Genomic DNA, 17,952 nt, shown 5'->3' with positions numbered 1-17,952 from the left:
AGCAGAGGCCTAAGGGTACATTCAGAGCAGCCAGCTTGTTGTACTTCATTTCATTGTAGTTTTGTTCGTTCTTGTCTTCATACTAATTTGCACACATCTCCCATGCATGCCTGCTTCCCGAGCTTGGAGTTGGGGCTTTGGTTTTCAGTTTCCCCCTAACACATTGAATTTGTAGAGTTACCAGTGTACTCAGACACCCCCCCTCCTCCAACAGAGTCGATTCAGTGTGTCTCAGCAAGGGATAGTGGTGTTGCAAGCTTTTAAAAGAAGCTAATTTCCATTAATAGGTACACAGGTGCAACAGATTTAATACAACACTTTTTCAAAAAAAATACAGGGATTGGGTTGGTAACCTGTGACAAATGTTGTTAGACTCCCATCATCCCTGATATTGGGCAATGCTGGCTGGGGTTGCTGGGAGGGTTGAAGGTTCCCCATCCCTACAATAATGAATGAGGAGAGGAGCAGGACAATTACCAGGAAGGCAGCTAAGGTGAAACTTCTATGAAAGCCAGTCATTGAAAGACGTCTGCCTTTACTTAAAAGAAGTACAAGCTTCTTTCATGCAACCACCTCCCCAGGAATAATAGCACTAAATAATGCATTTTCTAGTCCACCCCATCACATAATTATCTGCCAGTAGCAAATACTGCTTGCCATAAGACTGCTTGCCTGGATGCACCCACTGAAGAGCAGGTTTGTGTGCTGGGGGTCATATTTGAGTCTCCCCAAGAGGATTAAACTTGACAGCCCTTTGGAAGGTATGAGGAAGAGCACAGACACATGCATGGACCTGGTTAAGCATCAAAAGCCAACTTCTGTGAATGCGCATGCTGCACAAAATGAAAGACTTATTTCTATATTGTTTTCAGTACATTTATTTGGACCAAATTTTAAAATGTGTGTGGAGAACTATTCTCCAGGTTTTCAGCAAAGGCATTACATGGTAAGGAAAAACATGAGAATTGTTTCTCGGGTTACATGTTGTACCATAAGAGAAACAAAATAGGTTGTGCCTCCAGAATGGAATAATGCGCTAACCTTAATGCAGCACATACAAGGGCTGTTTTGAAGCGAATGAACTCTTGTTAGTCACGTAGGATCTTGAGCCACTATTTTATAAAGAGGTGAGCAAAACAAACCCATGAATAGGAAATGTTGCTCATACTGCAAAAACCTTCAGAACAGAGTGTGGAGACATGGAACCCTGAAGTGTTTTTTAGTCACAAGTCTCAGGCCCAAACCAGCCTGACATGACAAGCATAATGTGCAGCTTTAAAAAATGCAAATAGCATCAGCTAGGGTGGGGCTGACAATAATCAAGATTGCATCAGGCATGGAGGAGAAATGTAACACCTTCCTCCCATGCTGTAATCCTCAGGTAAATTTCTCAAATGCAAATGGAACATTCAGTGGAAAGAAATTCCCAATTAATGCCAGCCGATGTTCTGCATTTTTTAAAACCTGCACATTACTATCATGCCTAGTTTGGCTCTCTGCCTCCCATGGGGTCATTTAAAAAAGAAACAAAAACTCTTCCATCTATTGGGTCATAAAAACTATTACAGAGGCAAGGAAGGAAACTGTCCCTCACTATTTGGATCAGCGTCATACTAACCTTAGTTGGGAAAGGGCAGGCAATCCTTTCAAAAACTTCCGCATTTTTTCAAGCTTTGGAATTCTAGTTTCTCATTTGTCCCAAGACGCACAATACTTGTACCGAAGAACATCTTTCACATCCATGCTTGTGCTTACGAGTTTTATGGAAGACAGAATTATGGTATGTTTAGACAGCTGATCCCCTCTTACTAGATGAAAAGCATATTGCCTGTCACTTTGGTAAACTATTTTGCTCTCAAGAAAAGGAAGCTCCATTCAAGAACCTGTGTGTTGGAACAGCCAGATAATGGAACTGAGAGGGATTCCTGAAATGAACTAGCAGCATTTAACCACAGATATAATACTATAAAAGTAGCATGTTAATATTTCTAAGGTGAAAATAATTACAAAAAGAGGAGTTCTAATCACTCTTTCAAACAGCAAATACAGCATTTATTCCTTTCTTTCCTGGAAATCCCCACATTATAAATCAAGTCTCACTTCCAGGAATTGTTCCACATATAGAATTAAACACAGTCAGCAGCAAACGTTTTCAAGCAGGGTGATGAAGATTTCAGAGTCCTTCATCATTATACGTGGGTAAAGCAGGTTTCACGATGCTTTGAGCATTTGTTTCCACAAGGGGGCGCCAGGTCACTTCACCAGACAGCAGCAGGTCTTCTCCAGGAATAGCATCCAGGTGCTGCACCTGACAATCACAACAAAATAATGCAAGTCACCCAAGAGAGATTCTAAATATGATACCACTCATCAGAAGTCTACCTGTGCAACCACTAAGGAAGTAAAGAGAGGGAATTTGGGATCTCATGGTATTTCAGGATAAAAAAAAGGTAAAGGACCCCTGACAGTTAAGTCCAGTCGCGAACGACTCGGGGGTTGCGGCGCTGATCTCACTTTACAAGCCAAGGGAGCCGATGTTTGTCCACAGGCAGTTTTTCTGGGTCATGTGGCCAGCATGACTAAGCCGCTTCTGGCAAAACCAGAGCGGCACATGGAAACGCCGTTTACCTTCCCGCCGGAGCGGTACCTATTTATCTACTTGCACTTTGATGAGCTTTTGAACTGCTAGGTTGGCAGGAGCTGGGACCAAGCAACGGGAACCCACCCCATTGTTGTGGGGATTTGAACCGCTGACCTTCCGATCGGCAAGCCCTAGGCTCAGTGGTTTAGACCACAGCGCCACCAGGTGTTAGTAAGTAAACCAGACATTTGTAAGATAAATAGGTAAAGGTAAAAGGTAAAGGACCCCTGGACAGTTAAGTTCAGTCAAATGCGACAATGGGGTGCGGCGCTCTTCAGTCTTCAGGCCAAGGGAGTCAGCATTTGTCCAGACAGCTTTCTAGGTCATGTGACCAGCATGACTAAACTTCTGGTGCAACAGGACACTGTGATGGAAACCAGAGCACACAGAAATGCCGTTTACCTTCCCGCTGCAGCGCTACCTATATAGGTACTTGCACTAGCATGCTTTCGAACTGCTAGGTTGACAGGAGTTGGGACAGAGCAACGGGAGCTCACCCCATCGCGAGGATTCGAAGTCTAATGATGATCAGAAGTCTAAGGACTGACCTGCTTCTCTCCACCTAGTTTGAGGCTCCATAAAGGACTATTGCTGCTGCTGGGCAGAGAGGCCTCTGTTGTTTTTGGTTTTTTTTAATTGCTATTATTTTTTATCTATATCATTTTAAAATTGTGATTGATATTAATATTGTATTCTTAGTTTTAGATTTTATGATTTATGTGGAAATTGTTTTCCATTTGGTTGTGTACTTTTGATGTGTTCTATTTATTGTTTATGACTTTTGTTATGTTGGTAATTATGTAAATCTTGTCATGTTGTAATCCGCCTTGAGCATTGTTTTAACTATGGAAAGGCGGCATACAAATAAAATGATAATGATGATTGTGATTTCTCCAATATGCCTTCTTGGTCCAGGTCCTACACTCTAACCATTATGCCAATTGCCTGTGTGCAAGTGATTGGCATCTAGAGTAACCAAAACCACAGATCTTATTCTTTATGTATCAGTTTTCATTTATAGTGGTAGGGATCATTCAAATGCCATTTCCTTTTTGCTTCTATGGGTGGTTTTTCTTTCTACAAAGCAAAAACTCTAACTATCTCATTAAAATGAATATATCTCATTTTGGTTTAATGATGTTTGCAACCCCCCACCCCTGCAAAAACGCTTTACATTTAGAAAAGCATTTCTACTGGGTATTAGGGTACTGAAATATATGGTTAGTAGGATGGTAAAATTATTGCTAGGTGTGACTGGACAATTTCCATATGGCTTTGAATCTTTGTTTGTTTTATAATTGCCCTTACATGAGCCTATGTAGGTTGACAAAAACTTGATCCCTTAACCACAGTTAAGGAATTGGAACTATGTACCGTATTTTTCTGTGTACAAGACAATATCCCTTTAGTCAAAAATTGGAGGTCATCTTATACACAGATTTATACAATAAGTACTGGGTGATCTGACTGGAGAAACAAGGCTGTTCCGAGGTGCGGTGGATCAAAAAAAGCTCAACAGCTTTTGGGGTGATTTCCCCCAAAACTGAACAACTTTAAAATAATGATTTCTATCTTTTGGGCTCCCTTAAGTAGGGGTCGTCTTATACATGGGTCGTGTTATACATGGGAAAATAAGGTATTTCTACATGCTTTCCCCTGGTTAAGGATTGTGTCAATGCTGCCCATAACCATGTTTGAAAATAAGTGCCTGTAAACTAGTGTTTGAAGCAGATTTCAAAGGCTTAACAATGGTTAAGGAATTTGGGTGTGTGTGTGAAGAAAGGCCATTATTCCACAGTTGCAAGTACACCAAGCATGCATATTGTTTTAAGTGTAGTGAGAACATCCACATTATAAATAGTTGCCCACCTGCTTGCGTATATATTCCACCATTATTTCCAGCTGCCTTGGGTCTTCACAATGCTTGTTGAACAGATTTCTCCAGATGGCTGCTGCAAGCACATGATCATCTGATAAAATTCCCTAAAACGAAAGAAAAACAGCAAATTAGGAAAATGTAAACACTAAATAGGAAGTGGTTTGACCTTACAAATGGCTATTTAGCTGGACATTCCCTCTAGACTCTAAAGTGTAGCAATGTACGAATACAGCTTCAAACTTTCAAATAATAACAGTTTAAATGTTATGCTTTTAAACTAGCTTTTTATTGTGTAGTTTAATTGTGTGTAGATATTTTATAATTGATTTTATACTTGTAAACAGATCGGAAGCCGTTTTGGCTTGTAAGTGGCATATGAATACTACTACTATTACTGCTTTTTTATGGTGTGTACATTGCCTTCCTTTATTGGTAGGAGAAGACAAAGCATCAGAGAACTTATTAGCAGAGGAAAAACAAGCAGCAGATATAGTGATGAAACCAATGAAAACTTGAGCACAGTTCTGAGAAGCAGATTCAGTAGCCTCAGGGATCAGGTGCTGATACTCTATATTTCAAAAAAAAAATTAAACAAGTTGTACAAAAGTCTGCATGAGGCACAAAATCTTTACCCAGATTCATGCTACCTATGAACAACACATTCCCCACTAACATGCAGCACGATATGGGCAAAAGACAGCTCCCTTATGACCTCATCGCACTCCCTAGCTTTAGTCAATGAGCATCATTAGCAGAAGCAGAACAAATTAGCCAAGACAAGCAAGTATGCACAAACACACTTCCATTGGAATAATCTCTATGGTTTGGAAAACACAGTATATTCAGCACAGAAATAATGCATCTTTTTTGTAGTGCGTAATATGCGCCTGCCATTTATCTTGTCTGCATACATTAGTATTACCTCATCATATCCAAAAATAGCTGCATAGAAATTTTCTGTCATGCTTCTCATACTCGTTTTCAGGGCAACAGAATCAATCTGAAAAATAAAACAGCAGTCAATAGTAGTACTGGGGAAATCAGAAGTGAGCAGTTTCTTGCTTATCCAACCCACATCTAGATAGAACAGAACAAGCACCCTTGTTGGCCAGGGTTTGGTGGAAACATGTCTGGATAAACGAATTTCACAGAAGAGCCTTGGAATACATAAGGAAGGAGGAAGGTGCATGTTCAGCACCACATTCTGCATGTATTTGCAATGCATGGGCAATATACTACTAAACAAAACTAAGGCAGGAAGAGTATCTTCCAAATATGGCTCCTAATATGGCAAGTAAACTACATGAAGCCACTTGGAGAACTCAACATTGACAGGGTGGGATACCTGTGGTGGTCCTGATTTTGCTAGGCTACAACTCCCACCATTGCTGACTATTGGTTATGATGGCTGGGCCTGACAAGAGATGGAATCCAGCAATGTTTGAAGGGGCAGCAGATTACTGTTGGGCCACCTTTTACTATAAGTAAAAGGGAGACCGAGCAGAATTTGAATGTCTAGCCCCCAAAGATCATGCTGGACCATCAGTTGCTGAATCTGACACACAAAAGAAAGCTATGAATAACACCATACACAAATCTCAACACTTTGATAAAAGAAACCAGTACTGCTTCATCAATGATGTCATCAAAGCCCTATTAATATGCATATAGCCCTGCGGTTACTGCCTTGTAATAATTTCCCCCTCCAACAGCTAATTAGTTCATGTCATACTATCAAACCTATGGCTTATATATAGTCCTCCATTAAACTGTTATCCTTCATAACATTATTTTTATAATACACGCATACAGTGGAACCACAAGGAAAAAGTTCTTTTATGTCAGTTACTCATATTTTTCCATTTATATAAACTATGAAAATTCATGCATATATTTTATAGGCCATCAAGATTTGGTCACTGGCTATTACTGAATGTTTAATGAAAAAAGCGCTAAATAGAAGAAATCACAGGGTTAAATGATGACTGCAACCTCTGTAATGACTTAATTAAATTTTTATTGAGTACATAAACTATGATGTCACTTTTAGCCAACCAGGCTTGTACTTTCTAGGCATGTCAGAGACCATGGCTTTTCTCAATAGAACATACTCCTAAATAAGCAGCATTTCTATACTCTAATAAGGGGGAGCAGCTCTCATGTAACACACTCAATAAATTATCCTTCCATTTTTAAAACAAACAAATTCCATGAGTTATAATATATTTGCCATGCACTTTTTATGACATAATAAAAATGTTACCTTAAGGATTACTTAACACATACTACAAATGTTACAGCAGGCAATTGCAAGGGGGCAAAGAAAATAAACAGCACCATTACAGGGACAGGTCCTGGACTTTGTATCCCTAGGGGAGCAGCTCACTATATAAAAGCAAAAAGCAGCAGCTTTAAGAAAGAGATTAATAAGGAGATAACAAAGCTAAATAAACATGGCAATAAATAAAAATATGACTCTTACATTGGAGGGGGGGCAGTATCCTTGATAACATCACATTTTTTAAGAGGGCTATCGTAGTATTTGGAGGAAACTGGTTAATACTAGAGAAACACCATCTCATTAAAATAAGTAAATAAACTTAAAGAAGGGTTCTTTAGAAACATTCTTTTCTCAATCCCGTCTTCCCAGCACTGGCAATTCTCAACACCTGGCTTTCAATAGAAATGACTTCACTGACTACAAGCTTGTCTCAAGTGTCAAGGGCACTAGAAAAGTTTAAACTGCTACTCAATGCTAATGCTGCTAATAGCCACTGGATTTCTCCTGTAAATTTAAGCTCCTTCACACTTTGTCAAAAAACAGACCTTGGACTCCAGTACCTGCTTTGGTTCAAAATAGACAAGGATTCTTAGGAGCGATGAACAACAAATACAGTGGTACTTCAGGTTACAGACGCTTCCGGTTACATACGCTTCAGGTTACAGACTCCACTAACCCAGAAATATTACCTCGGGTTAAGAACTTTGCTTCAGGATGAGAACAGAAATCGTGCAGCAGCAGCGCAGCGGCAGTGGGAGGCCCCATTAGCTAAAGTGGTGCTTCAGGTTAAGAACAGTTTCAGGTTAAGAACGGACCTCTGGAACGAATTAAGTACTTAACCCGAGGTATCACTGTACTAGGTGTATGGAATCTTCAGAATTTCACCAAAGGGTATATATTAAAGGTTATATTCAAGAATCTCATAGCAATTTTGGAGTATACCTGCATATAAGACCACTGAGATCTATTTAGTTTTGAAAGAAGCCATTTAGTTTTAAGCAAGTCACTCAGAAGTAAGTTCCACTAATTCACCTGGACTTACTCCTAGGTAAATGTGTAGAGCTCCAGGTCTTAAGAACTATTCCCAGTCTCTAAGCCTAAGGATTTCAATGGCACTCATTTAAAATTTATTTTTGTTTCTTAGCAGTATGGTATCTATCAAGGACAATATAGAGGGACACCTTAGCTGCATTCAGGCATAGCAAGATCTCAAGCTCTCATGCTTTCCCCTCCACTGTCTTCCTCAGGCACGGCTGTAAGAAGACTGGAAGCTTTTCCTTCCACTCTGTATTAACTGTCTTTTTCCTCTACAACTAAATGTGAACAAAGTGTAGTTAACTTTAACTATGGTTTATTGAAATAAGCCACCTTCAAACCTTGGGCTATGAAGCTGGTTTCTTTTAATACACCATAGCGAAGTTTAACCACAGTGTAGGGTTCTGGTGCAATGCTAAACTGCTGTTAATCAAAAACAGAAACAAAAGTTTCCTATAGCTTCCTCATGGTTGTAGTACTAGAAGAAGGGGGGGGGGAGGGGGAAGCCTGGGAGCCCAAGGACCGTTATGGATTGTTCCTGTAACAATAAATAATAGTTTATTGATACATCTGAATACAGTGGTACCTCGGGTTACATACACTTCAGGTTACATACGCTTCAGGTTAAAGAAGTTATTTCATGCTCCAATATATAACTATATCATAAGATACTGAATACAGTGGTACCTTGGATTACATACACTTCAGGTTACAGACTCTGCTAACCCAGAAATAGTACCTCGGGTTAAGAACTTTGTTTCAGGATGAGAACAGAAATCATGCTCCGGCGGCGCAGCAGCAGCGGGAGGCCCCATTAGCTAAAGTGGTGCTTCAGGTTAAGAACAGTTTCAGGTTAAGTACGGACCTCCGGAACGAATTAAGTACTTAACCCAAGGTACCACTGTACAGTGTTTTATCAAAGTTTTCACCTAATGTCTTCTGGTGTCATACATTTGTCTTAACCGTTTCAATCTCTAGTCACATTACAATGTTTGCCCATAACGTTTGTTATATTTGAACATTGCATTTGTAAAAGTGAAAGTTTCATATGTAGCCTTGAAATATTGTCATATACACTGCAGGATTTCCCCCTCCTCTCTCAAATGTAGAGGGATTTCTAGATCAAATAAAGCTTAGCTCCCCTTAAGCGCTCCTTCTACCCAAGGCATCATATTCATGCTTGCCACAAAACAGTTAACAGTTAAATATTTTCTTGCCAATATTTTAAGAGTGCAGAAGGTTCCAAATTGCTGGTAAAATAAACAATGCCAGACTGTGAAAACTCCTGGCTGCCATGCTCTCTGATGTTAACAAGAGTTCCTTTATTACTATAACCTTTCTGAAGTGAATAAAAATTACTTCTCTGCCCTACTTCTGCCCTCAACTAAAAGGAAAAGAAGGAAAGTGAACCACAAAAAAGTTACACAGTAAGATGTTGAGAATCCTGGAGGATTCTTAAGTTTTAAACATTTGTTTATATGTTATGTAAACACATTGTACCTTTGTTGCAAAATGTATGTCCCACCAATGCAACAGTTTCTGCAAATCTCCAAAATGTTTGTTCAATTCCGTTGAAAAAAATTATGTGCAAAGGACCCTTTATGATAAAGTGTTCATCTGCTCTTTAGCTGTGTTCATCTTTTGGCGGTACAGTGGTACCTCAGGTTACATACGCTTCAGGTTACAGACTCCACTAACTCAGAAATAGTGCTTCAGGTTAAGAACTTTGCTTCAGGATGAGAACAGAAATCGTGCTCCAGCGGCGTGGCGGCAGCAGGAGGCCCCATTAGCTAAAGTGGTGCTTCAGGTTAAGAACAGTTTCAGGTTAAGTACGGACCTCCGGAATGAATTAAGTACTTAACCTGAGGTACCACTGTATGTGATTCTTAATTTGTAGCAAAAATTGCCACAACAAAATAAAGATTGCCAGTGCCAAAATACCAACTGCGTTTTATTTGCTGGGCTTTCTTAACAGGCCTCAAACTTGCACATTTGTGGTTCAATCTAGCCAAGTTTAAGCACCTTAAACCACTGCAGAGTTCGGTGACAGAGTTAAGCACATGCTTAATATCCCATTTAAATGAATGGGACTGGCAGTGAGAAGCACAGAGTGACAATTCATAACATCTTTGAGGGGAAGGTAAGAAAAGAGTACACATGGCTAAGCTAGGAAAGTATATCATCATTATCAGGGAAAACAAATGAGATAACATTTATGATAAATTGGTTGTCTTTCATTGATTCACTTGCAGAACTAACTGCTTACTTAAAGCTTTGCTTTAAGATGTTATAGCTAAATTACTTTATGTCCTCAGTTTATAGATGGGGGATATAAGTGATTAGCACATAACACTGACATGTAGTCTTTTGCATGTTATCTGGATCTCATTTAATGATATGATATACTTTTAGGCAGCTGATTGATACCACCACCACAATCCCAGAGAGAAGGATCATCTTCCCCAGCTATTTTTCTTAAGCAATAACATAATTGAGCTCAAGTGGTTCAGAATACAGCTGCAATTTGCAAGTTTGTTCTCTCTTTCTCTCTCTTAAAATACTCTGCTGTATAATTTACCATACGTTATCTGTACATCATGGTATTTGCTGACAAATGTTTTATTTAACAGTTGAGATTTCTATGTCATGTTGTATTTGCTGGTATTTAATGGTGTGGATGAAATACGTATAAGCAAGAGGTGGGCAAATAGTGGCTTGTAACATCTGGCCTGCAGCAGCTTGAGAAACACTCAGCTCCTCCTGCTGGCTCATTCCTGGGCCACTTTCAGTGGACAAGGAAGGACAGCAGCCTCCTTCCTGTTCTCTTGTAAAGCTGGCCTGTCTATTTCAAAAATGAAATTCAGAAGCTAACAAATGAAAAGCATCAGAACACAGGCTAAATTTCAGATCTCAACCTAAAATTCAAAAACCATTTTCAAAACCTGAAGAGCAGAATTAGAAATTTTGGCAAATGCTGTATATTTGTAATACTTGTTCTAGGTCTCTACAGGGCTATAACATTGCAGCAGGTCCCAACCCATCAGCTGAAAATCTATTATCTAGAACACATCCTGCAGAAAAAGAGTGGTGAGATCTTGGAGTTTGGTTAGCTATATAAATGAAGGGGCAGCTATGTTAGGAATTTAAATGTACCAACAGAAGTAGTGGGATGGATGCTGGGAGGTAATTTAATGATATGTAACAGAAAGTGGGAAACAGTGCAGTCAGGAAAGGGAGGATTAAAGACATGCAGACACACACACACACACACACACAAGCAAGCGAAACAATACATTTGGATGTCAAAAGAAGTTGAGAGCACAACTGGAGAATTACTGGGGAAATGCGAGACCTTAAGAATGAATGAGTTAAGAAACTTTAGAAAGGAAAAAGAAGTAGCAACAAGGGAGGGTATGGAAAGGCAGAGATATGAAGAGCATCGTATGGACAGCAGATTGATGGAGGTACAAGAAGAGTACTATCAACATTGAATGACAGTATGGTTGAGCTCTAGGAGCAAGATCTTCTCTGGGATAGCTCAGTCAATAATAAATAGTAATAATAATAATAATAATAATAATAATAATAATAATAAATTTTATTTATATCCCACCCTCCCCAGCCGAAGCCGGGCTCAGGGCGGCTAACAACAATCAAATAATCAAACAATCAAATAATCCAACATTCTAAAAACATTTCATTATAAAAATTAATTAAAATCAAATTAATGGCAACCGTTAAGCAAAATTCTGTGCAGGTTGCCAGAGGAGGGAGTCAGGCTGCGCCCTGACCAAAGGCCTGGTGGAACAACTCTGTCTTGCAGGCCCTGCGGAAAGATGTCAGGTCCCGCAGGGCCCTAGTCTCTTGTGACAGAGCGTTCCACCAGATTGGAGCCTCAGCCGAGAAAGCCCTGGCTCTAGTTGAGGCCAGCCTAACCTCTCTGAGGCCTGGGACTTTCAGGATGTTTTTATTTGCAGACCGTAGGTTCCTCTGTGGGGCATACCAGGAGAGGCGGCCCCGTAGGTATGAGGGTCCTAGGCCGTATAGGGCTTTAAAGGTTAAAACCAGCACCTTAAACCTGATCCTGTACTCCACCGGGAGCCAGTGCAGCTGGTATAGTACCAGATGAATGTGATCTCGCAGCGAAGACCCCATAAGGAGTCTCGCCGCGGCATTCTGCACCCGCTGGAGTTTCTGGGTCAGTCTCAAGGGCAGCCCCACGTAGAGCGAGTTACAATAATTCAGTCTGGAGGTGACCGTCGCGTGGATCACAGTGGCTAGGTCAGGGCGAGAGAGATAAGGGGCCAACTGCTTAGCTTGGCGGAGATGAAAAAATGTCGCCTTTGTTATAGCTGTAATCTGCGCCTCCATAGAGAGGGAGGTATCAAAAATTACACCCAAACTCTTAACGGACGGTGCTGGCACTAATTGCACCCCCGCAAGAGATGGGAGTTGCCCCCTCAATCCCATATCGTCCCGTCCCAGCCAGAGGACTTTTGTCTTCGAAGGATTTAACTTCAGTACTGTATGAGACTCTTAATCTCATGAGTTGAGGGTTCAAGCCCTGCGTTGAGCAAGAAGATTCCTGCATTGCAGGGGGCTGGCCGCTTCCAACTCTTCAATTCTAGGATTCTACAACAGTTCACAAGAGGGAGGGTCATGGCACTTCTGAAAAAATGAATCTGAGGGCTCAATCATGATACCCTGATGCTAAATCAGGAGAACCCAGGGTGATCAGAAGCAGTATGTGGAACATCACCTCAGAGCACCTTCTCATGTGGCTATACCTCTGTCATAGTTTCCCATAATTTTCAATGATGTAAATTCTATTTGACCTTTCATAGACAAGTTACCAATGAAAAGCCCTTTCACAGTAACCAATGAGCTACCCACTACTGTTTATACCAGCCCATCTTCCCACCACTAGGAACTGACCTTTTGAAGCATGGAATCTCTTTCATACAAATATGTGGCTTTGGGTGGAGGCAATTCCAAGAAATCTATATAAGCCACCCTCGCTATACTGACTTACTGAGATGTATTGGCACTCCTAATGAACATTATAGCCTCTGACCACAAGTAAGAGAAGAGTAGCACAAAAGACAGAACTGTAAGAAGTGGATGTTTGGAATATAGTCTATGAGCCTACAACTCTCACAGTCCCCCTTTGATTGGTATACTATCTCCTGTATGTGCTCATTAGCTGCAATTTTGGAGTTGGAATTGCCATTCCCATAGTAAATATACCCAATAGAAACCTGCAGTGAAGTGAGAGCAGATCTGTGGGCTTTGACTGGCATTTTTGGTATAAAAAATAAAAAACCAAGGCTGTTTGGGCTGAATAGAAGAGACTGGTGGAAGCATTTTGCATCCAGGGGACCTTTACCTTTACCTTTTACATGCAAAATCTAACACTAGATTAGTTTTCTGTGCCAGACATGCACCTTCATTGGGATGCAGACCAGGAGGGACTAAGAATAACAGACATGAGCTCTCCTCAAGCTGTATGTTGAGAGAAGTGGCACTGTGGCTGTTTGTCCCACAACCTCCACGTATTGGGTACAATGTGAGAACAGGTATGTGAACACGGTTTCACATCATTCATAAAGGCCCTACATCTGTAAAATTGTGTATGCAGGACCTGTTCTCATCTCTCACACAGTGTTTGAAGGTTGTGGGAAAGAACAGTAAATGTGCAGAGCTCAGAGCCAGCTAGGGTGATCCTGATTTCCCTCCAGGGTTTTATTAAATGCATGAAGAATAAGGTAAGATCTTGGGGCTAACTCAAAGAAGAAAACCAACGAATGAGAAATAGTTTCCATACTTTGTCAAGTTGAGAGAACAACTCAAATACTGTATCTTCAATAGTGAAGATTTGTTTATTGAATCCATACCTCACCTCTCCTCCTGAAAACTCAGGGTGGCAAACATACCCACATTTCAAAAAAGAATTCTAAAACAGTTAAAGCATTCTAAAAACAGCTACAGTTATAAATATTATTCCTTCCAGTGATCTCAGGGTTGTTGCAAACAGTATTCTTTAGTATTCACCAAATGCCTGGGTAAACAAGAATGTTTTCAAATTCCTTCTAAATATTAATGATGGAGAGAGGGAGACACACCTCAAAGTTCTACCCCAAAATGGACTTAATTCGTGTTCAGTTCACCTGCAAATTATGGGAACTGCTTTCAGATGTAGTTCTGAGATTTTAAAATGAATTTTGGGAACTTGGTTAAACCGAACTAGTTCATTCCAAGCACCACAAATGGCCAAATTCACACAAGCAGTCACTCTGCCACTATTTTAAATTAAACTACGTAGAAGTTTTTTATGCACTCTGTTGTTCATATGCAGTGACTCACTGCATGGGTCCAAATGTTTCCCTTGTTAAACTTACCCTCCTTTTATTTCGAGGGCTGAAAACTCTCCAGATATGTATTGCTAACTTACCACATGGAAGGGTTTCCATAAATTTAGCTGGAGTTTAAAGTCACCGTTATCCCATTGTTTCTGTGCATTAGTCTAGTCTTTCACTGGGATCAAACATGAGGGAACACAGTGACCATGTTTTCCTGTCACCATATGTCAAGATTGTTGGCTTATCATAGTTTACCAGAAATGAGCAATGTGTTCCTGCATGCTGCCCAACTGTTCCTATTTCACTGCTATGCAGCATGCTGTCCGAACCCTGGACCCTAGTCTGTTGCTCTTTAAGAAGTCAGCAATTTCAAGCTTTTTAAAAATGACATGGTAGAGAGCAACAATAATAATAATAATAATAAATAATAAAAAAATTTATTTATATCCCGCCCTCCCCAGCCGAAGCCGGGCTCAGCTTCCAAACTAGGATCCTGGGTTGGATGTAATGGGAAGCCAAGCTTAATTGCGGCTTCCTGGTGTTTTGCTCCTCCCTTAGCGTGAGCAAGTGAGAACAACTGGAAAGCATGCACTAGCACACTGCCTGTTTCTGATAAGCCAGCAATAATGGCTTACTGTGACATGTGAATTAGGCAGTTTTTACTCTCTTGCTCATACAGAGAAAAGCAACAGTACTATCAATTAAGTGGTTCTGGGTTACATTGTTTGGTCCTGTGATTCCTTTCCTTGCTATCATTGGATCTGTTTGTAACCAGGAGAGATCCTTCTGAATTGGAAGTGTGGCATCTATGAAATAGATTAAGACTGTGATTTGTATACTAACCTCTAGTGCCATTATAGTCTAGTGTTACTAGAAATTAATCCTCAATGTACTGGTGGGGGAGAAGAAAGAAAGAAAGAAAGAAAGAAAGAAAGAAAGAAAGAAGCATGAGTTTTATTTCAATTAATTGCAGAACTTCAGGCAAAACTCTCCTTTTAGCCGCTCTGGTGTAATATGAAGTAATCCCAGTAAACTTCATCTGAACCACTCCAGAGTAACTGAATATAGAATAGGGGCTACTGTGTATAAATAGCTCTACCTAAAAACATAACAAAGACTTCATTGTATTCCACAGTGCAGGGCCAATAAATGAATTCAAGAGACACTTAGATGTGTTTCTGGAAAAGGAGGGGCCTGAGTGGTCTGGTGGGAAAGCAGGAAGGTGGGATTAAGTTAAATTAAAATGCGGTTGGCATGTTGGGCTGGACGGCCTCTTCCTGCTCCTATCATCTTGTACAGCTTTTAAAACAGGCTCAGCTACAAATCAGGATTTTACACTGAACAAACAAGTCTTGTACATTGTGGGATAAGAGCAGCACTCAAACTTGAAGGCAAGGTTTTTGTTAGAAAGATGTTTGCCATTAGGAATGCTTATTTCAGATGTGATTTTAAGTCATGTTTTCCACAGTTTTTAAGTTTCTGTATAGAAAGTGAGAGCTTTGAAATTTTAAGCAGAAGATAACATTTCTAAGAACTGGGGCAGAAATAAAAAATAACTAGGGCTTAGGGATCAGGAACAGGTTGTGGGATTCTGTGCTTCCTACTTCTCTCTAGTTTGGTATTGCATGCTATAGCCATCAATATACAGATGCACCTAGATTCTCCGTATGTGTTCAGAAGCATTGTGGGGATCAGCTTAATGGGGGTCAGTGAATTCAAGAGACTCACTTGATAGATTTGGGGGGGGATCAAACAGGGTGGGGTGGGGGTGCAGAGCATGCACAATTGCATAGCAGACTTCCAAAATCCTAGTTAAAAATTTACATCAGCGAGTAGCCTATAAGTGCATTCAAATGAACATCTCTCCATTTGTTAAGCTGAGATATACAAAACCTTTTGCCCATGCAAGAACTCCTTCACAGCAAACAGAGACTGAACCAAGAAGACTCTAATTAAACATGGTTTCCTATTTTGTCTGAACTGGGAAACTGTATTTACAATCTTTTGGAACAAGACGGAATATTCAGTTACAATGTGAACATATCAGCTTAATAAGCAAAGATGTGACAATCCAAACTAGGCCTATAACTCACTCAGTGACATATACCAACATCTACCATTTATTTTAATCCCACCCATCCCCAGTTCAGATGTTTTGAAAATGAAAAGATGATTCAGGGTTTTTCTTTTTCTAGAAGCATCTTAGCAGATTTATTTATTTGTTTCGGTAGAACATTAATTTGTGTTTTCAGGTTCCGTCCCTGGCTCTCACCTACGAAAACTACTGAGCAGCTGACAGATTAGACAGTTCATGCCTATAAAATGCAAGACAGACACAAGAGCAGAGCAGGATCAAAAGGAAATCTTTTATCGAGCCTAATGTTACTAGTAATACTTTGAATCACTGCATCAAGCCAATTTTCATGCTTGTTTTTAAGTTTGGTAGAAAAGTCACAAGTGGAAAAATTAAGTAAAGAACACTGGTTAGCCACAAAACTGGACACACCTGGCTGCATAACCACCAAAAGAAACTGACTTCATTAGTTCTAGGGGCAGGAGAGTAAAATTTATATATGAAATCTGCCTGCACCAGTAGAATTGCTGAGGCCAAAGGCTTTCTTTCTGTTTTTACAGCTGTGTCAAGTTTTGGGTCTCAACTCTTGCCAACAATCAAGAGTGCTGAAGGAGCCCAGGTTAAAGGGTCCCAAAACTTTGCAGCTGAGATTCAGATTGCAACAATTTTAACAACTAGTCTATGAATTAATACACCATTTAAAACAGGGATAAGCATAAATTTGAAGTGAAAATGCAATGGATTGCATTGGTTCAAACCATGATATCCTTACATCTGTAATACCAGATGGCATGTTCTAAAACTAAACAAAGCCACCAGATCTGAAATATATAATTTTAACATCCATTTTCTCTACACATTGCCAGCTATGAAAGCAATGTTTCACTTGCCTTGCCAAAATATTATCTAAGTTTTATTTTCTTCAGCATAGTTATCTTTCAAAAGTATTTCAATTAACTACAGACCTTTTTATAATTTCTTTATAAAGCTTTCCCCTAAATGGGGTTTCTTTGTAAAAGTATAGCTGACTTTCCTTGTGCCTGTTACTTATACTGCTATATCTATATACTATGTTAGTATGAAATTACCGATTTATACTTTTGTATAGAACTCAAAACGGATAGATCTCAAATCAAAATTATGAAAGTCGAAAGCCCTTCTAACTTTGAGTAAACAAGTTTCATAGGTTGAAATCCCCCTTTTGGCCTAGAAAGGTATCATCTTTGTTCTGGAATGAGCACTCATTGCTTTGAGCTAGTTTACTTTCTCTGCCATGAATTCTTAACATAAAAGTGAGTCCTTCTGTTTTAAGGAACATCATTGTTTGGGTCAGCAGAACAAGAAAACTATGGAATCAGACTTCCTTACAAGCTAACGATAACAAAAATTCTCAGGTAATATTAATATAATTAATATAATTAATAATAATTGAACTTTTCTGTATGTGAAAATTCAGAAAAATATGTATAAAGCAAACAGTGACTTCACAAGTTTTATTCTGGCCTTCATATACAGCTTAAGAAGCCAGCGCCAGATATCTATCTACAAAAAGGACAAGAACTTAGGGCTTTACAAATGTTATTCAATCTACACTCTGTCTTTCAATACCACTCCATTTTCTTCTTTATTACTAACCCATAACTGAAATAAAGCTTGCAGTAGTTTCAACCACACAAAGTCACA

General features: G+C 39.7%; 1 protein-coding gene and 1 long non-coding RNA gene across 6 annotated transcripts in view; one reads left to right on the top strand and one right to left on the bottom strand.

Annotated features, from left to right (window-relative positions):
• LOC309343394 overlaps positions 1-5,076 on the top strand; it is a 29,205-nt gene extending 24,129 nt beyond the window's left edge. The window contains exon 4 of the long non-coding RNA XR_014157257.1: positions 4,957-5,076. This is a non-coding gene — a long non-coding RNA (uncharacterized lncRNA). The remainder of the gene's footprint in view (positions 1-4,956) is intronic.
• Positions 2,031-17,952, bottom strand: part of UQCC1 (ubiquinol-cytochrome c reductase complex assembly factor 1) — a 40,623-nt gene continuing 24,701 nt past the window's right edge. For all 5 annotated transcript variants that reach the window (XM_081864802.1, XM_081864803.1, XM_081864801.1 and 2 more), the window contains 3 exons: positions 5,443-5,520; positions 4,511-4,624; positions 2,031-2,308 (listed from right to left, as the gene is read on the bottom strand). In XM_081864802.1, coding sequence (XP_081720928.1) covers positions 2,174-2,308; positions 4,511-4,624; positions 5,443-5,520 — 327 coding nt within the window. In that variant the 3' untranslated portion in view covers positions 2,031-2,173. The remainder of the gene's footprint in view (positions 2,309-4,510; positions 4,625-5,442; positions 5,521-17,952) is intronic.

This window comes from Podarcis erhardii (assembly GCF_964252035.2).
Source record: "Podarcis erhardii genome assembly, chromosome: 6".
Classification (NCBI taxonomy): Eukaryota; Metazoa; Chordata; class Lepidosauria; order Squamata; family Lacertidae; genus Podarcis; species Podarcis erhardii.
Note: the sequence above shows the minus strand (reverse complement) of the source record. Positions and strands in the feature narration are given on the sequence as shown.